General features: G+C 52.1%; 1 protein-coding gene across 2 annotated transcripts in view; it reads right to left on the reverse strand.

The window, feature by feature from the left end:
* Nucleotides 1-20,506, reverse strand: part of syn1 (synapsin I) — a 66,474-nt gene extending 45,968 nt beyond the window's left edge. Inside the window, exon 1 of one of the 2 annotated variants that reach the window (XM_088623637.1) lies at nt 18,996-20,506. In XM_088623637.1, coding sequence (XP_088479763.1) covers nt 18,996-19,297 — 302 coding nt within the window. In that variant the 5' untranslated portion in view covers nt 19,298-20,506. The remainder of the gene's footprint in view (nt 1-18,995) is intronic. The other variant, XM_088623638.1, reaches the window with a different exon arrangement.
* Between the last annotated feature and the right edge of the window lie 379 nt (nt 20,507-20,885).

Genomic DNA, 20,885 nt, shown 5'->3' on the forward strand with positions numbered 1-20,885 from the left:
AACAGCAAACCACAGTCTGGCACCGTGCAGATAAGAGCTTCCCACAGAAGCACCGCGCGACATTGTCAGCTTCCTCCTGTTTCACCAGGCTCTGTCTTAACACAGTGTGTGAAGCTTGGCTGTGTTATTTCACTCTGAGAGACAACGATAAGGTGTTTGAACAGCAAGTCACAGTGACATTAATCTACGAGTGGCTTAATTCTCTGGCTCTGACAGCAATTCTGTCCGTTTTCACCAGCAGCTCAAACACAAGGCTCTTTCAATCAGCTGGTGTCATGAAGCCAATTTGCTATTCCTTATCAAAGATCTCTCCTTCTCACTCTTTACAGAAATACGGCACAACTGCAACTGCAAATCATTGGCAAAACCCAGTGTTCTGTGATCAGCACCCCATCTAACATCTCACTCCACAAAATCAAATAGAACCTCCTTCTCTTATTTTGCATTTATCACTTCCACCTTAAGGGCAAGCTGGTGGAAGGCCCTTAATTCCACCTTAAATCTCTGCAGTGATTTCCTCAGGCACTTCAGGGAATCAGAGAGGAGGCTTGCTGCCCAGCAACCATGTCCATGGCAACACACGGGCTGTAGTGATGGAGGGGCGGAGCACAATTCTGGGAGATCAAATGAAAAAATAGAAAAACTGCCTCTGCATTACTACTGCTTTACTGTAAAAGGCACACAGTGCCAGTGATCAGCTACCAGTGCTGACATTTCCATGCAATTTCCAGTCTTTGTAATTCAGCAAGACATTTCTTGTTACATTACCGCTGGAGTGTCTCAGAGCAGGCACTGAGAGAAAAAGATTTGAAGAGCAGCACAGCCTAGTAAAAGATCTGTTATTTCTTTTTACTAGTACAGATGGCAATAATATAAAATTCCCTAGCTCGTTAGAATCCATGATAACCCAAGCAAAAATTGAAGATCTTATACACCGTTATAAAGACGTTAAAGGGAATTTTCTGTAACCAACTACCCTCTGAGAAGCTGAAAGGTTTTTAAAATAAACTGAAGAAATATAAAAATGTAAATTATTCAATTGAAAGCTTCTGTTTACAAGGGCAAGAATAGATGCCAGTTGTTTTAGAGCACATCCTCAGACCGCTGCTCTCATGTCTGTGAAGGAGCACCTGGATAAGAACAGCCATCACAGAGCACTCAGACACAGACAGTGAAGCAGCATCACAACCCCAATCCAGACAGGGATCAGGATTCCCAGACTTCCAGAGGACCGCAGGGCAATCTCCCACTATAGCTGTGGAATTTGCCCAGTATGAAACATGCCCTGCACTTTATGGCCCTGCTGCTGGTGTTTGTTTGGCTATTGTTCCGTGCCTGTTCTTGGGAAAGAAAGGAGGAGAGAAAGCCGAGGCTGTGTCCCAGACAGGCTGTCAAACTGTCACCAACATCTGCAGCACCGTGGGCAAACCAGGAACATTAATATCACCCTGTTCACTTTACAACAGGGTGTGTAATTTATAGTAAAAAATTTATAGTAAATTTAAAATATATAAACATGATCTTGAGGTGCAACTGGGTGTACTAATTTAATAAACAGTGACTTAAACTCCTATTAGTCTTTTCAAGGAAAGATTCACTCTGCTACATGGTAAACCTGCAGTCTAAACTGTACTTTCCTTCCGTTAACATGGCTGAAGTTCCGACAGCCTTCAGAGGAGCAGGGCTAGAGCTCAGAGCTGCTAGGAAAAATAAATTATGTATCAGCTGCACTGTACACTTTCTGTAAGCAATCACAAAGTGATGCTTCTTCCCCAGAAGACCTGGGTGCTTTCTCCTCTCGGTTTGAGGTCTGACAGGAGGGCTCTCTGTGGTTCAGTTTGATATCCTTCGCACGGCGGGAGAGATTAACACGGGCCCTGTGCGCCTGTGTCACACTCAGCTCTCGACCCCAGCTGGAGCAGAAAGAATAAGACAACTGTCTGTGATTCTCAGCAGAGGGTCACTTATATCCATACGCATGCTGTTCCTCTCATCCTCTTTTCTTAAAGTCATCTGATTTCAACAAAACAAGGCAGCTCAGAACATCGCCAATCCCAGAATCCTCCTCGAACTGCCCCAGCTGGCCGGGCAGCGCGACCACAGACTCTGCCCTCTGCTGCTTCTCCCGGCACAGCTCTCGGACTGCCTGCGCCAGCTCGGCGCTTTCCTGGACATAGTCGGAACTCCTCTGCACAGCGTCACGAGTCCTTCACCAACAGCGGCACCGAGGTACTGACCCGAGATCACAGTCTCATGCCCTTATACTCATACTCACTCGGCTGCCCCACTCTGAGCAGCCCCTCAGTCTGCACCCTGACTTTGGCCCGGGTGCCAGCACTGAGTCCCACGAGTCCTTCAACACCATCTGTTTGGCAGAAGGAAATCCTCCCCCACATCAGGCTATAAGGACTCGCTCCTGGTGGGAGGATCAGAGTTTAACATCATCCTGGATCCCATTCAGGAAGTGCGGCACGTGACCCCCTCTGTCACTGGGATAGACCACAGCAGAGGCTGGTGGATCCCGGAGTCAGTTTAAAATGTCTGACAGCACCAATGCAAAAGAACGCATTAGCAATCTGTTTACTTCTTCAGCTCCTATTAATGCAGACGAACGCATTAAGCAGTTTATTTACCCAGTTTGTGGGCCACAATGTTCCAGGGAAATGCACTAAAAGCCACTAACTCAGACTGGCGAGGTTTCGTGCATAAGAGCAACGAGTGTAATTGTACACATGTGGATCAGAGACTGTTTCCACAGCTCCGCACTGGAAGGGGCTGGGCTGCACCACTGCCACCCTCTTCTCTCTTCCCGACTCGGATGTGGCCGGGCTCCCGGCAACAGATCCTGGTGCCAACAGCACCAGCAGCTCTTCACCAGCCTCCTTGCAAGACGGGAACCACAGCCGAGCGGACAGGGGCACCACACGGATCAGCCCGGGGCTCAAGAGGGCACGACACACAGATAATCCAGGACACGACAGGGAAAAGAGGTCATTTCTGCCTCCAACAGCCACACTTCTCCTCCGCTCTGTGACGACGCAGAAGGAGACAGAGATGGGTCTCCCCAGAAGGCTCTGAATCCGCAAGAAGAGTCAGAGAAGAAACACGAGAGCAATGGACTGGTGTGGGAAACAAATGGAAAGGTGAACTGGACTGGAATGGACTGAAAAGATAAAAAATGAGACAAGGACCCGTCAGCCCATCTCACTCTATCAACTGGACAGTAACGTACTGATCCTCCTCCACAGCAGTCCCTTTCTCTCAGTCCAGCCTGGTCATGGAGACACGCAATCAGGAGAACCCATCTAGAGCAGACAATGTCATAAACGTCCGCTGTGATGGGCACAGAGACTGCAGCCTGAGACAAACGCCAGCACATCATAGTCATACCGGGCAGAAACACTGTCGTAGTCTCAGCACTGGCCTCCCAGGGCAGAAAACACACACAGGAGTGATGCTGTAAAAAGAGTTTTCTCCTAATGGCTCCTCTTCCTAGTCCAGTCCAGTGCAGTCTAATCCAGTCCAGTCCAGTCCCTCCCAGCACAATCCAGTCCAGTCCAGTCCTGCACAATCCAGTCACACTCATTCCAGCACAATCCAGTCCTGTCTAGTCCAGTACAGTGCAGTCCCATCCTGTCCAGCAGAATCCAGTGCAGTCTGTTCCAGTCCAGGCCATGCCACTCTAAACTATCAATCCAGACATCACCAGCTGCAGACTGAGCTTAACAAGTGGATCAGGACATGGCAGAAGGGATCAGTAGGACCATGGACCTCAGGGAGTCATTGTATTTCCACATCTAAAACTTAACTAATGCATCCTGGGCAGATGTTACTGACACTATGACTCAACCTGATTCTACGGAGCAAATTTCCTGGATTTAACGGAAGTAAATCACAGCCTGATTTAGCATATGGATGCGGCTCAGGCAGACAAGTAAGGATTACAGTGGGAGAGTCATCTCCTGACAGTGGGACACTGGGCTGCAGTGTGTTCAGTGTCTCAGTGTCAGAGTGCTGGGCTGCAGTGTGTTCAGTGTCTCAGTGTCAGAGTGCTGGGCTGCAGTGTGTTCAGTGTCTCAGTGTCAGAGTGCTGGGCTGCAGTGTGTTCAGTGTCTCAGTGTCAGAGTGCTGGGCTGCAGTGTGTTTGGATGCTGAAAGCTGGTTCATTTCATTACCTTACCTTGAGAAACTGATTTCTCTTCCACTGAAGCACATTATCTGCTTTTTAGATGGCTGGAGGCTGTGGAGCAGGACCAAGGCAGACAGGAGCTCCTCTCTCTGACTCACTGTGAGAGTAGGCACCTCTAATTCCCCACTCAAGAGCTGTGGGATCAGACTGCCACTGTGGCTAAAGATTCCTCTTTGTGATTTACACCAGCACTTAGCCTATTCAACAAACAGGATTTTTTACACTCCAAGAGACAGATTACCAGGTTTAAATCTCAAGATTAGCAACATGAGAGGCCACAGGGATTTCCAAAGCTGAGCTGACAGGTGACATTGTGACAAAGGTGTGCAGAGTTCAGCACGCTGTGGAGCTGCAGTTCAGAACAGCTGCTGAGATTTCCGGGGCAGAGAGGCAGGACAGAAACAGACTGTAACAGTCCCCCTCAGGGAGGTCTGGTCTTATAACCAGTCTTATATCTTTGTCTACTTTGCTTGGTACTTCCTTAGTAGGGTGTAAGCAGGGGAGAAAGAAAAAGCAAAACTGGGCTTCCCATTTCCCAGTCTACAGCTGTACAACAGTGTGGTTTCAGTGCATACCATTCCCCAGCGTACAGTGCTTTACTGGGGTACACCGCTGGAGAATGGGAGAAACAGCATGGCAAAATTACTGCCCAGGTCCAGAGGGGGCGTGGTAGGGAGAGAGAGCATGTCAGAAGCGGGCGTGTCGGGATGGGGGGGTGGCGTGATGGAGGTGTGCTAACAGGGGGCGTGTCATGAGAGGGGTGTGGCAGGAGAGGGTAGTGATGGGAGGGGCGTGGCAGGTTCTGCACAGGCCTGATTTACAATGACACAAAGCCAAAGACAAACTTTTCCAATCGCAACTGAGAAGAGACTCATTCCTCATTCTGCATCGCTGTAAGGCTGTAACACTCCACACGAGTCTCCTCTGCTTGTGCGCGCCGAGAGGCACTCGCCTCTTTCAGCTCTATAAACTGTTTTAATCCTTAGTACTCGGCCATCTCTTGCCCATGACGGATCAGCCACGATGGAATGCAGTTCAGTTGCAGTAATTAGTGCAGGACAGGTGAGTAGGATGAAACTGTGGATGTGAGGATGAGTGATGAACACTGAAGTGCTGCTGTGAGGATCTGTATTAGTTCATCAGTGCTCTGTGGGTGGGTGCCTCAGCTCGTGAGAGAGGAATTCTTCCCATAATCATGTTTGCTGGTTTTATTTAGTTTTCCTATTCGCAGGCAAAACCCCTTTCAATTAACATAGCAATACACCCTACTTTGCTTAATTGGACTAACCTCACAACTCCGGGTAGGAAAAGCAATGCTTCACTTCTGCCCTAGTCACTCGCTTCCAGCTGCTCTCAGGGAGCCGAATGCAAGCACCTGCAGAGCTCCTGGCACACAGAGCTCGGCAGCAGGGCTCCAATCCACGGCGACCCCGGTAATTACGGATCCTGTCGCAGGGACCTCTGCAAGGGGGGAAATTAGACCGGCTGCTCGGCCCCGCTCCGCTCTGTCGAAGGACCAGTTTTTCAATGTCAGCTTCAGAGGAGAGCGGAGGAAACATGGAGCTCATTAGCATGCTCGCCCGGCGGTCTCCCCTCCCGCGAGGGAAGCCAGCTCCCTGAACACTGAGGGCTGGGGTGCTCAATCAGGACCACCGTGCCCCCCAGGCAGGGGGAGATCCCCACAGCTCCGCTCGCAGTCACCGGCCTTTGGGAAAGGAGCAGAAATCCCGCCGCTATTACAGATCGTAATCATGTCTTTAGCGGCTTCGTTTATCTGCTTCCCGTCCGGCTGTGTATGTTAATCGGGCCCATAATCACAGACGGGGAATTTCCCAGGACGTTTTTAAGTTTTCACAAACACGAGACACTCATGGCTTCGCCCCTCACCTCCTGCCCACGACGCTTTTTGGCTTTCAAGTTCAGCACACATTTCTGCAGCAGCTCAAGCTTTCTAGTGCGTGACCCAGTTCAGGAGGCCGTCGTCTGTTTCCTCTAGGCCAGCAGACTCCGCCCTTGGTCCTGAAAAGCTGCTGGACCCTGAGCACAAAGACTTCATCGTACCTGTGACTGGATGAGGATCCCCTTGACCTTTGTGTGCTCATTAAAAATACTGGTATCATATTAATATCTCCGATTCCCCTGGACCAGGGTTGTGCAACACTAATTTGCTTCCTCAGCTTACTTCCTGACCAGCAGTCTTTTCAGAGGTCTTGTGCGACTGGGCAGCTTGTTAGCAGCAAAAATGAAGACACAAAGGATTCAGAAACACAAAGCCAGAGTCAACAGTGGAACGAAAATAACAAGAGATGAAGGAGCAGCAAAGTGGAACGGGTTTTAAATTTAAAAACACATATATAATGAAGATAAGCTTCATTAAAACATTTCTCCTAGGCTTTAGATACTGTAGTGACCAGAGAAATCAACAGCTAGACTAAGCTTGTCCAAGACAGATGCAATGGGAGATGATCTAGTACCCTGGAATCATTCCAGCTGAGAGCCTTTTCTGACTTGGCCAGCGTGAGGAGCGACTGATCAGCTCATCCCTGCTGAAATTCCCATTCTGGCAGAAGCCAAAGAAGCAGCGAAACCAGCTCCCTTAGTGTGGTGAGAAGATACCGCGGGACTTTGATCTGGGCTCTTTCAAGCGCGCTGACCTTTCTATAAAAGTCGTATCACAAGAAACAACGTCAAGCCTCAGTCCCTTTGATCGCACACCTGTTCGCTACCATGCCTGAACACCGCTGACGAGGAAAGAGGTTCCAATGTCTCCTGTGAAAACCAGACACCAATGGCTGATTGTATAGTAAAATAATGGTTAACCAGTTTAATCAGCTGTCATTAGTTTAGTTACACACCCCTGCCCATCATAGAAATACAAAACCCATGTTAATTTAAGCAACCCCACTATTATTTCTAAATCCTACCACAGCTGATCGGTTTCCCACAGAGATGCTGTGCCCACAATGTAAATACCAGAGTATACCAGTGCACAAGGCCTGGCTATCACGTACTGTACTGTAGGGGTTGTGTCTGCTCTGTTTTGTGTCTGGTGTTTTATCACATTGGCTCGAGTTGAGGCGGAAACCAAGGACTTAGTGCTGATGGTACTGATTTTCATACAGTACCTCTAACTCTTAATGAGAGCTCACAGTCCAGCTTAGACATAGTTCTCAGTTTAGGTTAGAATACCTTTCCTTCGGTCACTCGGAACAGACTTCCGAAGACAGTGGTTGGAATGGGTATAATTAAAAGATTTCCAAGAATTGACAACAAATTCCTCTGTTTTGGGGGGGAGGCTGCTGGCACAATGACTCGGAAATTCCCGCACACGGGAAGCCGGAGCCCCAAGGGATATTTCACGTGGTGGGAGGAATCCTGAAATCCCATTCCACTGGAATCCAGGGCAGAGATGCTCTGCAAGAGCTGCAGGTATGAGCTGGGAATGCGGAGTACGAGCTTAACTAAGCAGCACGACAGATTATTGGAGAGTCGATAGCGGCGAGCACCCCCAGCATGCCCCTGGGAGAAGCCAGCTGAGGTCGCTCCCACCGTCGAGCCCCTGAAGAGGGAGAGGGAGGAGGGGGAGGAGGGGGAGGAGGGGGAGGAGGGGGAGGGACTGTACAGGCGTTCAGCACTGACTGAGTCACATTCTGTAACCGCAGTCACTGACTCACCCCTCCCTCCCCCCCGTCTCCTCCCCCTGCAAGCCTGACCTCATCCCACAGCACAGTCCCCCTCTCTCCCACACCCCCCTCCAGCCCTGCGCGATCCCCCTCTCCCCCACAGCACGATCTCCCCGTGGAATTAACCTTTACTCTTTCCTTTGCAGACAGGACACGCTCATACAGCCTCCAGCTCACACCTATAGACAGGCTGAGACCAGATACCCGCAGTGCACAGGACCATAGGGAATAGGAACACAATGCTGAAGACAGCAGCATGGTCAGCACCAGTGTCCAGCACTGTCCAGCACTCTCTAGCATGATCCAGTACTGTCCACTACAGTCCAGCACTGTCCAGCATGATCCAGCACTATCCACTACAGTCTGGCACAGTCCACTACAGTCCAGCACTGTCCACTACAGTCCAGCACTTTCTAGCATGGTCCAGCACTGTCCACTACAGTCCGGCACAGTAGCACTGTCCACTGCAGTCCAGCACTTTCTAGCATGATCCAGCACTGTCCACTACAGTCCAGCACTGTCCACTACAGTCCAGCACTGTCCACGCACCCCAGCGCTGCAGTGATCCATCCCTGAGCTCAGCAGAGCTGCCACTGGCGAAGAGCCCAGATGAAGAAACAGCACGAGTGAATCACCAGAGGCCAAAGCAGGAATGACCCGATGCACAGGCGGGGTCTTGAGTTGTGGGGAGGGGGGGTTACAATGCTGTGGTGCAGAGGTGCCCAAGTCTCCTGTAGCTGAAGATGCATCTCCCAGAGCTGAGGGCCCAGTAATCTGACAGCTGGAATTTCCCCCAATTTAATAAGCAGCTGCTGCATCACTTCGATCTCCAGCACTCAATGCAAATTTCAAACCCGTCATCACATTCATCCAGGCAAATGGCGATCTACATTCATGCCAGTTTGTTTAGCTATTAACTTTATCAGCAAGCATATGTTTTTTTAGTGTCCTGGGTCTACAGAGGCAGTAATAACTGTTAACTGGCTAACTGGTTAACTGTTAACCTCAACTGAGACAGACCTGCTTTTTGCATAGTGTCCCACGTCGGAGACACCAGTAAAGGGGTAAATGGATGCGCTGGGTAGAAATATTTAGAAATGCCTTGGACCCACAAATACAGCATGGAAAAGTGCATTCGAAAAACTGGCCCTAACAGACGGATTGAAATTGGAAGTGTTTTCTATGGAGCTGTATGTGTGCAAGTTTCCCGGTTTCCTGGTCTCTGCGCTAGGCTGACTGTAATCTTCTTTGAAAAGACAACATGGAGGAGACTGCAGTGCATCTCCTACAACCACTCACTCCCACACCGCCCACAGGCTGGGGTCTCAGCTGGTCTCTCTCGTGCAATATCTAATATCCCAGGGTCTGGTACAGCATGAGGATGCCTAAAGAAACCACAGTAAATCCACAGCATACTCGTGAGGAGAACAAGGCAGCCTACACGCAGCGCAGCTGATCACAGTGGGAGCAGGAAACTGGTCTGTAATGCCCTGAATGTGGTACAGGCTTTGGCTAAAGGCCTGGGAAATGTCTTTTTCATTGGATTGTGCTCTGTTCCTTTAAGGAAAACCTACTGAATCTTTCTAGTCTCAGGTTTTTACAACGGGCTTCACAACTGAAGAATTATTTTAAAAATCATAGGCTATGAACATCCATTAAAAATTCACCTCTGGATTTGCAGACAGATGGAATTAATTACCCGGGCCCAGGGACAGAATAAAATACGCCTTAATGGACCATATGTCTTCCACTGAAATCTCTGAAACCCACAAATCACATTTTTCTGTTAACCACTTTCATCTCAGCAGGGTATTGATCAGCAAAGATAAACAAATTTCACTTTCCGAGTGACTGATATTACAGGTCCTGCAGAGCCGGTCAGCATGTCTGCAGCAGGGCTGTCCAGTCCTGTGTGGTCGGTTAGTGTGTCTGCAGCAGGGCTGTCCAGTCCACCTCCTGCAGGGCCAGTGAGCATGTCTGCAACAGGGCTGTCTAGTCCAGGTCCTGCAGGGCCGGTCAGTGAGTCTGCAGCAGGGCTGTCCAGTCCTGCTCCTGCAGGGCCAGTGAGCATGTCTGCAGCAGGGCTGTCCAGTCCTGGTCCTGCAGGGACGGTCAGTGTGTCTGCAGGTTTTCAAAGTCACTTTCAAGCAGCAGCACCTGACGATCTGGGAGAAGCTGTTGAACTGCTCCAGTTAAGCAGGTAACCAGCTAGAATGCATCTGAGACTGGCTGTTTCAATGATACAGGCTGTAACTGCTCAAGTGATTTAAATACAGCAGAGTCCGAGTCACAGCTACTGGAGTCACTCTGCACTGACCCCTTGCTTTGATTGCAAGAGGGTTCAAAACGATTGCATGGCAAGACCTTCACACCACACAAAACGTAATAAGATTCAACAAAAAAGTTCCTAGATCCATCCCTCCATTTTCTCACCGTTTCTTCCAGCTCAGGGTTGCGGGAGAGCCAGAGTCTATCCTGCCCAGCAGCAGGCACAAGGCAGGGTACACCTGCACCCTGGAGGGACCCCAGACCATCACAGGGCTCCCGTGTGAAGAGAACATGCAAACCCCTAGCAGACAGCTCCCCAGGTCCAGAAATGAACCCAGGCCCCAGCACTGCGAGGCAGCTATACTGACCACTGGTACTCACGCCCTCCAGGGTCCGACTATCCCTGCTGAGTCTGAGAACAGAGCTCTGCCAGAGCAGACGCTCAAGCTGACTTTGCTTCTTTCGCCCCCAGCTTTCCTCCCGGACTGGAGCCCAGACCTCACACTCATCTCAACATACTCCCAGAACCTGCCCCGCAGCACCACGTGTTCTTTAATAAGCGATTTAGCAGATGAATGCAAGCGGTGCAGCAGACGGGCCCGGGGCACCAGCTTGTCGTCTGTCTCGGTCTCTGCACAGGAAGGAAGGGGCAGGAGAAGCTCGTGTGTGAAGCGAGCCGGGCGATTCCTCCCGCAGGCGGCTGCGGAGCGAGTCTTCGGGGACGGATTCGCGGAGTCGCCAGCGGCGTCTGTCCCCGTCCGCACAGCGCTGAAACCGCAAGGAGCCCGGATTCCTCCCTGCGGAGCTGCGTCCCCCCACAGACGCCTGAAGGGAGCGGCGGCCCTGCAGGACAGGCGGTCACTGCAGCTCTCTGGGGGGAGCACGTTGTTCTCTGAGCGGCGGGTGGGCTGGCCTGGCCCGGCGGGGCCCAACTGTGGCTCCATTCAGCTCCACAGCTCACACCTTCCATTACTGATCATCGCCCCCAGAGGACGCATGAGGCAGAGCCCCCATATTCATGCTGGTCTCTCTTTCGCTGGACCCTGAGGGTCACACGGAGCGGCTCAGAAGTTCTGCCGAGAGGCGATGGGCCCGACGATCCTGCAAGAGGGCCAAGCGCCGCGCGGCAGCAGAGACTGTCCTAGATTGGGAGACAGATGGCGGTTTAAGTACCTGACTGTGGGAGAAGCCGAGACTGGGGAGAGGCCATATGGACCCCTCGATCCCAGCTTCCAGTCCCAGGACGGGACCTTCAAACCCACAGCCTGTGTCCACTGCCTCTGCTGTCCGCCTGCGCCTGCTCTCCGTGCGTCCTGCACTCTGTCCAGGTCGTGACTTCACTACGCTGAGGGGAGGGCGCTATAAGATGCTGAGCAGACTGAAACTTGTGGGAGGTTAGTTAGCTTCTCCAGGCATGCTTCTTCCTGCTTTCAGACCTCTGCACTGTTCTCTTGGGGGATCATGGTAGCGTGGGGGTACATATTACTGACTCACAGCTCCAGGGTCCTGGATTCAATTCCAGGCTGGACAGCCTGTCTGTGTGAAGTTTGCATGTTCTCCTCATGCATGCTCAGGTCTTCTCTGGGCACTCCTTGGTTTAAACCCACCTCCCACAAACACGTGGGTGAGTTTCGAATGGACACTGCAAACTGTCCCTTTCACGAGTTTGAGGAGAGCTCCATTCTAGGGTGGTTTGCTCCCAGTACAGCCAGTACAGGCTGTGGGACTACAGAGAAGCAAAACCAGATGGGACTCCTCTCATCTGTGGGCTTTCTGTGTTCTTTTTGCTGGGATCATCTTAATCTAGCAAGTCTCCATTCCCAGTGTGACACAGCAGTTTTTCCAGGACGAGATTATGAGGGATCACCTCTCTGCAGCAAACCCATGCAATGCTCAATCCAAGAAACTAAACTGACTTGAAAATTAACCAATTCCTCACCAACCTGCTCATAGCAGTTTGGCATTAAAACCATTTCAGAAGCAAAGAAACTTGCTGATGAACACCTACAGAGAAAGCTTGAAGCGATTTCTTGTAAAACGGCAGTGATTCAGACCAGAAACATTGTTCTCTGCCAGCTCTAGGGTCTCAGTGACTCCAGACAATGGAAAGTGTGGATTTTGACACTTATGGCTTCCAGGTAGGCTGTGTTCTTTCTGAGAAATAAGGAATCCAGAGATGACACAATTCCTCACACTCGTTCAAGGCGCCTGGTACATACTGAGAAAATGCTGATATGTGGGCTTCCTTTGAAAGTGAATGAAAAACTAAAAAGTAAACCTAGAATCTGGAGAGTCTACTGGGGGCCCCTTTTCCATACTAAATCTCCTCGATTTCTGAGACTTGACATTTCCCCACCCTTCCCAGAAAATACTGTTTCTTAAAGAGCTGTCAAAGGCCTCGGTGTAAAAACAAGAGGCAAGGACTCGCTTCACAGTTGCACAGCACGGTCCCCCACAACGACCGTGTGACCCCGTCACGCAGATTTAACTCCCCAACCAGGCGTTTAAGCCACGATCTTTGCAGAACATGACAAAAGATGCCGGCTGCATAGCGCTTGGATCAGTTCTGTTTTGATCAAGTGAAGACACTTGTGTGCAAGCCAGCACCAGGCGCTAGTTATTTAAAGCTCACTGAACAGCTCTCTTACAAAGATGTTTTTGGCTAAATCCATGTTAAGAAAGACCCTGGGGAACAAACTGTTTAATCGCAGCCTTGAGGGAAGATTCTGGAGGCCATCACTGCTGCCAGAACAGCTCTTAACAGCCGCAGGTGCTGGTGAAATTCAGACAGAGGGAAGTACCGCAGGAGCAGAGCAGAATAACAGCTGAAAGCAGTCCCAGGAGCAGGAGGCGTGCCTGCTGAGCGTCGACGCCGAGATGGTGCGAGATCTCGCTCTCCCACCGCGCGCACGCCATGACACCCCCACTCTGCACCGGGCCAGGCGCCAGCCCCGCTGCACGCAGAGACCGCCTGTCCCTGCCCAGCCCGCTCCGCGGTGACCCCTTGTCTGTGATTTAAGCGTGATCGCAGATGCTTGGGGCCGGCTGCTCCTATACAAATCTAATACACTCATCCCTGCCTTCGACAGAGCGCACCTCCTGATCACTGTGTCTCACTGCCCCCTCCTCGCCAGCAGAATGGAGAAAAGCCATTTCCTGTAGATGACCATGGAAATTCAGTTCCAGAGTCTCTGGCTCAAACGACTCAGTCCTGCTGCCTTGCTGGTTGGAAACTCCGACCAAGCGTGACCAGTGTGAGCTGGAGGAACTGGGCATGCAGCCCTCCTCCTCCTGCAGGACGCCAGCTGGGGACGTTACTGCCTCCATTCACTTCAGAGATGCTTGGAGGTCTTGCAGCATTTTTATCCAACCGGCTTGCTGTCAGCACGTAGCTGTTATTCGGCGACGCGGACTGATTTTACAGTAGGTGTAATTCAGCTCTGTCAGTGGGCTGTGCTAGCTCTGCGCAGTGCTGTACCTCTCGCTGAAGGGATGAGATCTTCACACAGACCGCAGGGCACTCTGAGCTCAGGCACAGTCTACATGTTCTTCAGGGCATTCTGGCTTCAGTCATGAATACCTTCCTCTGAGTACAGAGGAACATTCTCATTCAAATTTAAATTGCTGAATAAGGCAAGAGTAAACTGTGGGTGACTTAGTTCTACATATGACAGGAGGATTATTACATTTTTAGACAAATTTAAAATCACCAATTATCTTTAGTATATAAATCCCCAGTTATGCATTTTTCAAGTTATATCAGCTCATGACTATGAACCCTGTGACCGCAGGAGAGAGAGGGGAAGAGCAGGCCGATCCCTCCGACTCCCCACCTTCCTCTCACACCACAGGGGGCGCTGTGTGAGGACCAGCTCTGACTGGAGGAGAGGAGCATCCCGCACTGACAGACCGGGAGCCACAGGGGGCGCTGTGTTGCGGAGCCCTGTCTGACTAATCCCAGCCTCCCTCGGCAGCACTCAGCCAGTTGAGCATTCCGTGGGGAATCCCAGTCACAGACTGCTAGTAACGCAGCCCCACCTCAAACCCGGGGTCACAGAGCTCAGCCTGCACTCAGGTGAGCTCCTTTACTGGTTGAGCCACTTGGGACTACCCAGAATCTTAATGTTGAACCAACATGCACTCATAGGATAATAGAACAGGAACCCACCGGAAGGACCAACAACGTCTCAGAATGGAGCGTGGGACAGACTGTCCGCCTCCTCCGCTGAGAGCTGTCCTGCTGCAGCACTGGGCCATGTGGGACATGAGGCCCTGGCATCCTCAATACACTCATGTATACAGACACTCAAGCGCCTGGCCTGCTACTGCCACTGCAACCCAAGAGCACAGGGTGTGGCTTTGGACCAGTTCAAGACAGTCAATCTGACCTGCGTGCCTCCTGTGTTGTACTCGCTTGTCGGATGTACTTCCTGTTGTAAGAGTGGCATGGGGCCGGGAGTGAACAGGGATGAATCTGAACAGCGGATTGTGTTTCCCCTGGGTCTGCATAATCACGGGATCATTTCATTCAGCCACTCCAGCAGCAGCAGCAATTCGGAGTGCTTTTCTGCCACTGGTGAAGGACAGCAGGCCGACACTCCTGCTGCTAAAAACTCCATTTCGGTCACAAAAGCCTCATGCTGATTTAATCACGGCACTAAACCTGCTGGCCTCCCAGTTATTCCAGGCACTCAGTGTCTAAACGGGGGCAGCTGCCATCAGCTGTGTTTTGATTTTATTGAGGCGGCTGCCACTTGACAAACATCCTGTTCCTGTGTCTTTCATGGAGTCGAGATGGTCAATATGGGACAAGTGCAGATTCCTGGAGCCACCTGCACCTGCTGCTCTGCCCAGAATGCGTCTGTGCGTCTGTGCGTCTGTGCGTCTGTGCGTCTGTGCGTCTGTGCGTCTGTGCGTCTGTGCGTCTGTGCGTCTGTGCGTCTGTGCGTCTGTGCGTCTGTGCGTCTGTGCGAGTGCAGACTTTGCCATTGGGTGTCAGTCCAATTACATGCAGCCCAGTTGCCTTCATCCTACTCCTCCTGCATTGCTGTGTAGCTGGTAATTACAAGGAGTAGATCCCATTCTCAAGCCCTACTGCTTTTCTCTTTACTTCTCGATCAGCACTCTAATAATAATAATAAAAAACTTTATTTTATATAGCACCATTAAAGGTGGCCTATCAAAGCGCTTATCACGAAGGGCACTGTACAAAAATAAAGGTCTTAGGGAATTTAACACTCCAGTAACCTCACACATCATGCCGCCATTTTGAGAAGATCCTGTCAGACTTTGCTCCTCTCCCCCTTTAGACATTTTACTGCCAACAGTGAGACCGGAGGAAAAAGGTCACAATTTAATTCCTTGTTTCCGGCCATGGCTTGACCCCCTCCTGGCCTCCGCGTTTCCTCCCCCCCTCTCCCTCACCCCGACTCTTCAGAGCCACCTTGAAATCACTCTTCACACTTGAAGCCACAGCAGATATCACACACAGCCCTAATCAGCACTGCCTGCTGCTGAATGTAGGCTTGGAAATACAGGATATTAAGATCAGGCATCCAACTGCCCCACTGTAGGGCAGAAGGGCAGCTGAGCAGCTCCAGCTGGGGGAAGAGCAAAGGTCTGGGGGGCCCAGCTCCCCTTCTCTTGGGGTCCTGATAAGGATGGACCCCCGGTAAGGATACATTCCAGCAGCCAGCCAGGCAGACCTGCTCTGCACATCTGCAGATGGAGGAGGAAGCAGCAGCGACTGCAGAAAACATAGTGAGCACGCAGAGAACATGCAAGCTCCACACAGACCGGCTCCTTTTCGAACCATGAGCCGCGAGACAACCGTGCTCACCACAGTGGCCCCATGCGGCCCCAGCCCCCTCCTGCCGTTCTGCAGTCCAGACACACGCTGTCTCTCCAGAGAGCAACAGAGCATCGGGTTATTTCTGGCTCCCAGGTTTAAATTACTTTAGGTAATACAGTCACGCTGGTGCATACAGAATTATTAGAACACCTAAAGGTATGAAGCTGTTCAAACCATTAACTTACAGCAGACGGGGACTCTAACTTTCTGACTCATCTTCGCTGAGAGAGGTTCCACCTCACAGTGCAGACCAACGCCCCCTAGAGGGCGCCGCGAGCTTCTGCATCGCCATGTTCAGAGCCGATTCTGCTGGCCTGACTGTGAGCTAAATCACTGCAGGACGCCTGCGGACCCCTGCTCCAACAGCGAGCCCCCGAGAGGCGCCGTGCCTTTCATCACTTTAACTCCTTCTAGTTGAAGACTGACTTCTCATATTCAGCCCCACTGTAGAGTCAGTTAATAACTGGCCTATTTTGCGAAGACTCCAGGGGGTTACAGTGACAGCAAATTGGATTCCATCAGAACAACTAATTAAAACGGACTGAAACAGTGTGGTGATTTCATAAATCGACACTCTCTTCCATCATATCGAAGTGCTCTTGGCAGTGTTTGTGAAACCTATCACACCCAGCAATGAAGATTTACAAAATGTTCGGTGATGGGCTGAAAAGCTTTTTAAATTAAAAAAAAAAGTATTTGTCCTGCAATGCTACAATCCAAGGTGGAAACAGTAACAAAAAAGATCGATGACCTTCATTTTCTTCTGTTGTTCTGGATATGTCAGCCATGCCCACTCGGACTGCTGACTCATACACATGCAGAAGGCAGTGCACTCAGGCCACACGACCCCCTGATACCAGCAGGCATGATTCACCCAGCTCTCCCAGGCAGGCCGTGTTTCCCTTAAGCATTTGCACCCTGCGCTCTCTGCAGCAGGAAGGACAGAACTGTCAGGCCAGTGGCCTTGCGATTGCCTTGAGACTGCTGGGTAATTCAGATATGTGCAGCCCCTGATGCAGTGAACTGCTGTTGTTATGGGCAGTCGTGCAATTTTGCTGGAACTTGGAAAAAAAACACAAAATTTTCTTGATCTGCTAGTAGAAGTGTCATTAACCCTGACGTGCCTGGGCACCCTTCCACCAGCACAGCTCTGCAGGGATTACCGATTACCGATGATCTCCGGGCTCTTGCACAGACGAGCGCAGCTGTGATCGATCCTCACTGGAGATCGACCACGCTAAACCACCCAGCTCCACTCAGACTCACGACTCATTTGCGAAAGTGCTCAATCAATACTATATAAGATTTTAGACTCACAGCCGTGGAACAAACTTTCATTTTACGACTCTTGAGGAAATGACACCGCGTTTCTCATTTTAAGATCAGTCCATGTCCGGGGCTGCGTCACCCAAGCAGCAGAGAGAAACGCACACAGCCTCACTGCCTCAGTCAGCTCCTCGGCCAGCGTCTCCAGATTCCTGAAGTCACGTCCTTTGGCTGCTGCATAAGTACAGCCATCAGATAAGTGACGGGTTTTGACAGTCAGAGGATTTCTTTAACAGCAGCCAGTGTCATTTGGGTAAATTCATTTATCAGTGCCTCTGGGGACAGTTCTGTTCCAGCGACAATAAAGACAGTTATTGGATTCTTTCTGTAATGCAACTCCACTGGCCTGGGGGCAGACAACTGTGAATCTCACAATGCACTCCATTGCTGGGCTTAATTCTCCTCCTCCTGAGAGGAGCTGCTTTCTGCCGCCTGCGCTACTGTCAGGCTTCATTCCTGACCTGCTAGATTGTACCACGCTGCGTGTGTCCTCTCTGATGACCCTGTGCCAATTCCACCTGCATGATAACAAGCTAACAGTGCCGGAACAGAGCTGCGTCATGAGTGGCTCCTAAACAAGTTCACGAGAGGAAACGCATGGAAGTACATTAACGTTGCACTTGCACCAGCATGGAAAAGAGAACACGGTGCAACTCTCAACTGCTTCCCCGCAGCCCTCCTATCTATCAGCTTTTCTTTGCTTCAGCATGTTGGTGTCCTGGTGTTACATCAGTGCAGACTGCAGCCGGCCAATCCCTCAGTTCCTCAGTCATCAGTCACTGCATGAATCAAGACCCAAGGCTAATCATTTCAAACCGGCTTCAGGTGACCCGTTTTAACCAGTGGGTTTCATCTCAGCCCTGCGCTCGCCAACAGGACGTTCCCCTGAAGAGCTCTGTGCAAGCGGTACTGCACCAACAGCCAGGCATCACGCAGAACGTGTCCGGGAGGTCAGTAACGCACCAGCGAAGCCACACAGCCCGCAGTCCTCCCGGCCCTGCTGGTGTGATGACTCCAGCGCTCTGGCCAGGGCTCAGGCTCAGGCTCAGGGCACCCTGTGCTGAAGAGGGCTTGGCTGCGCCGAGCCGCTCTTCATCAGCAGCGCCACCTGCAGGCGGGACTCACGCAGAGCCGCTCAGGCCGGGCCCCCGGGGCCCTGACCCGGTGCGATCCCAGGAGAGCGGCAGGCCGGAGCGGTCAGGCACGCTGGGAAACAGCTCTGGGCAAACCGTCCCGGAAGAGAGGCGAGCCTGAGAACCAGCTGCTTACCTGGCGCCTCCGAGAGAGACCACCGACACGCCGAGACCACAGCACCAGAGGAGCAGGAGGATATTCCTGCTTAATCTGATCCTGTGACCACCACTTCGCAGGTGCACCTTCAGTCTAAAAGCAGTTTCTGTGAAAACTGTGCCCTGGGCTTCTCCCCCGTTCGCTCGTTTTTTTCCCTGCCTGACGACCCCGAGACTAAGAGATGCCCCATTCCCAGCTCCAGCACTCGCCTCTCTCGGTACAGATACACCCCCGTCATGGCGGGGGTGAGGCTGCAGCGTGTTTACAGGACCGCAGAGTCCCTCCACGCCGAATCCCCTCTGCTCTGGGTTGTAACAGAACGCATGCCTTCATTTTCACGCAACGACATTTGCCCGTGGCCGAGCTCCTTTCAGCCGCAGCGCCTTACCAGTCCGTCTGTTGGTCGTCAATGACCAGCAGGATCTTGGCCCTCGACGGTCCGGTGGCTCGGTCCGTCGCCTCGCTGAAGGTCGCCGCCGCGGCCGCCGTGGTCTGTTTGACGGCGTTGGAGATGGAGGAGAAGAAGCCGGAGCCGGCGGACTGGCTGGAAGACTGGCGCCTCTCGGGCGGCCCGGGCGACACCGCCGGGCTGGGCTGCGGAGGGTCGGGCCGCTGCAGGTCGCTCATGTAGCCGTTCGGCAGGTTGGACATGAAATTGCTGTCCGACAGTCGACGACGCAAGTAATTCATCGTGGCAGACCGGGGCTGCGTTTGACAGATGTGACGTTTCTTTGCTTTCTATTGGAAAAAATGTATCCTTCCGCGGGGCGCGACGCGCGGTGTCGGGTCCGAAGGCGACTGGCGTGGGGCAAGGGCGGGGGCGAGGTGGCGGCTCCTCTCCGGCACGCCGGCTGGCCAGGCGGAAGGGCAGCCCGCGACAGCAGCCGAGCCGCAGGTCAGCTCTGGAGACCCAAGCGGCGCAGCAGCTCGCTGTCGGTCGTGACGGTCCTGCTCTGCGGCGCGCTGTCGGTCCGTCCGTCTGCTCGCTCTCGGCTCTGTAACAAGCGGCAGGAAAACACGCTCTTCTTCAATGCGGGTGCGATTTTTTTCTGACAATCTTCAAAAGAAATCGGGGGGTGTGAGGGATCGCCGTGGTGTGTTCACCGCAGAGGCAGTCTTATGCTTTCCCGTCCTCCAAAAGCATCTTCACACACAGCGGTCTTCAGCGTCAGGTCCTTCCCAGTATCTGGCGTGCACGGGGTCTGCGCGTTTCTCTTATGATTCAGAACCTGCAGCACCCGGTTGTTCGAAACGCTACTTGCTAATTGGTCGGTTTATTTATTTTCATTTCAGAATTCGAACCTGAATCGTTCACCTGATTACTCGATCTATGCGTGCCTTGGGGAGCTCTTCGATTCGAGACGCAGCCCGTTTTCTTCCCGCCCGAAGCGAAGCCGAGGTCTGGCAGCGAAACTCTCCGCGCAGGTGCGGCGGGTCCTGTCCCGCTATTCCGTCCTGGGCTGAGCCGTTCGTCTCCGCCGGAGTCCGGACCGCTAATAACGAGCTCAGCAGCGTTTGAGCCTCGGAGGTGGAGAGAGAGAGGGGGAGGGAAGGAGGGGGTGGGGGCTTATGAATCTACAGCAGTCACCCCCCCCCCATTCCTTCATCCCTTCATTCAAGCCGCGCGATGCCTCTCCCTGCCCTCCTCACCTCGCCACCCCTGCGTCGCACCCGGCCTGGGAAGTGGTACGTGCCGGGGGCCCGGGACGCCACTGGAAATCAAAGGGCTGAGGCGCTCGGGATGATCCAATTAACGCAGGACGGGGGAGGGGGGTAAGGCGCTGGTGATTGAGAGCAGTTGACGTGGGAGTTCATGCACGGCTGTGTTCTGTGGGTCTGTGAATAATCCTTCACGGGGATCGATGGATTATCGGATCGATTGATTCTCCCTCTTCTCTGCCTGTACACGTTTCGTTTCTTCAAGCCTCAAGAGCACGCGGGACTGTGGGCAAAATCAGAGAAAATGAATGCGATCGCTCGTGAAATGGAGGCTCCTGTTTAATCTGAAATATCAAGAAAGATGCTCACCTGACGAGCGCCGGCTCGGTTTTCCTCCGAAAGAGTCCCTCTGATTTAAAATCGTGATCGTCCCCTCAGAGCGCAGTCTTATACAAGCAGAGAGATTTCGTAGGAGACCCCCGAGGTCTTCTGTCCTTATTGTCTGTGCCCCGTCATAACGGCTGTCAAAGACAAGAACACGGGAATGTCGCAGACCAGTCACTGTCGAGTAGTTCGCAGGTGATTGATCTGTGCATCTCATCCAGCTGTTTCTTGAAAG

This window comes from Lepisosteus platostomus, chromosome 3 (assembly GCF_059453375.1).
Source record: "Lepisosteus platostomus isolate fLepPlt1 chromosome 3, fLepPlt1.hap1, whole genome shotgun sequence".
Classification (NCBI taxonomy): Eukaryota; Metazoa; Chordata; class Actinopteri; order Semionotiformes; family Lepisosteidae; genus Lepisosteus; species Lepisosteus platostomus.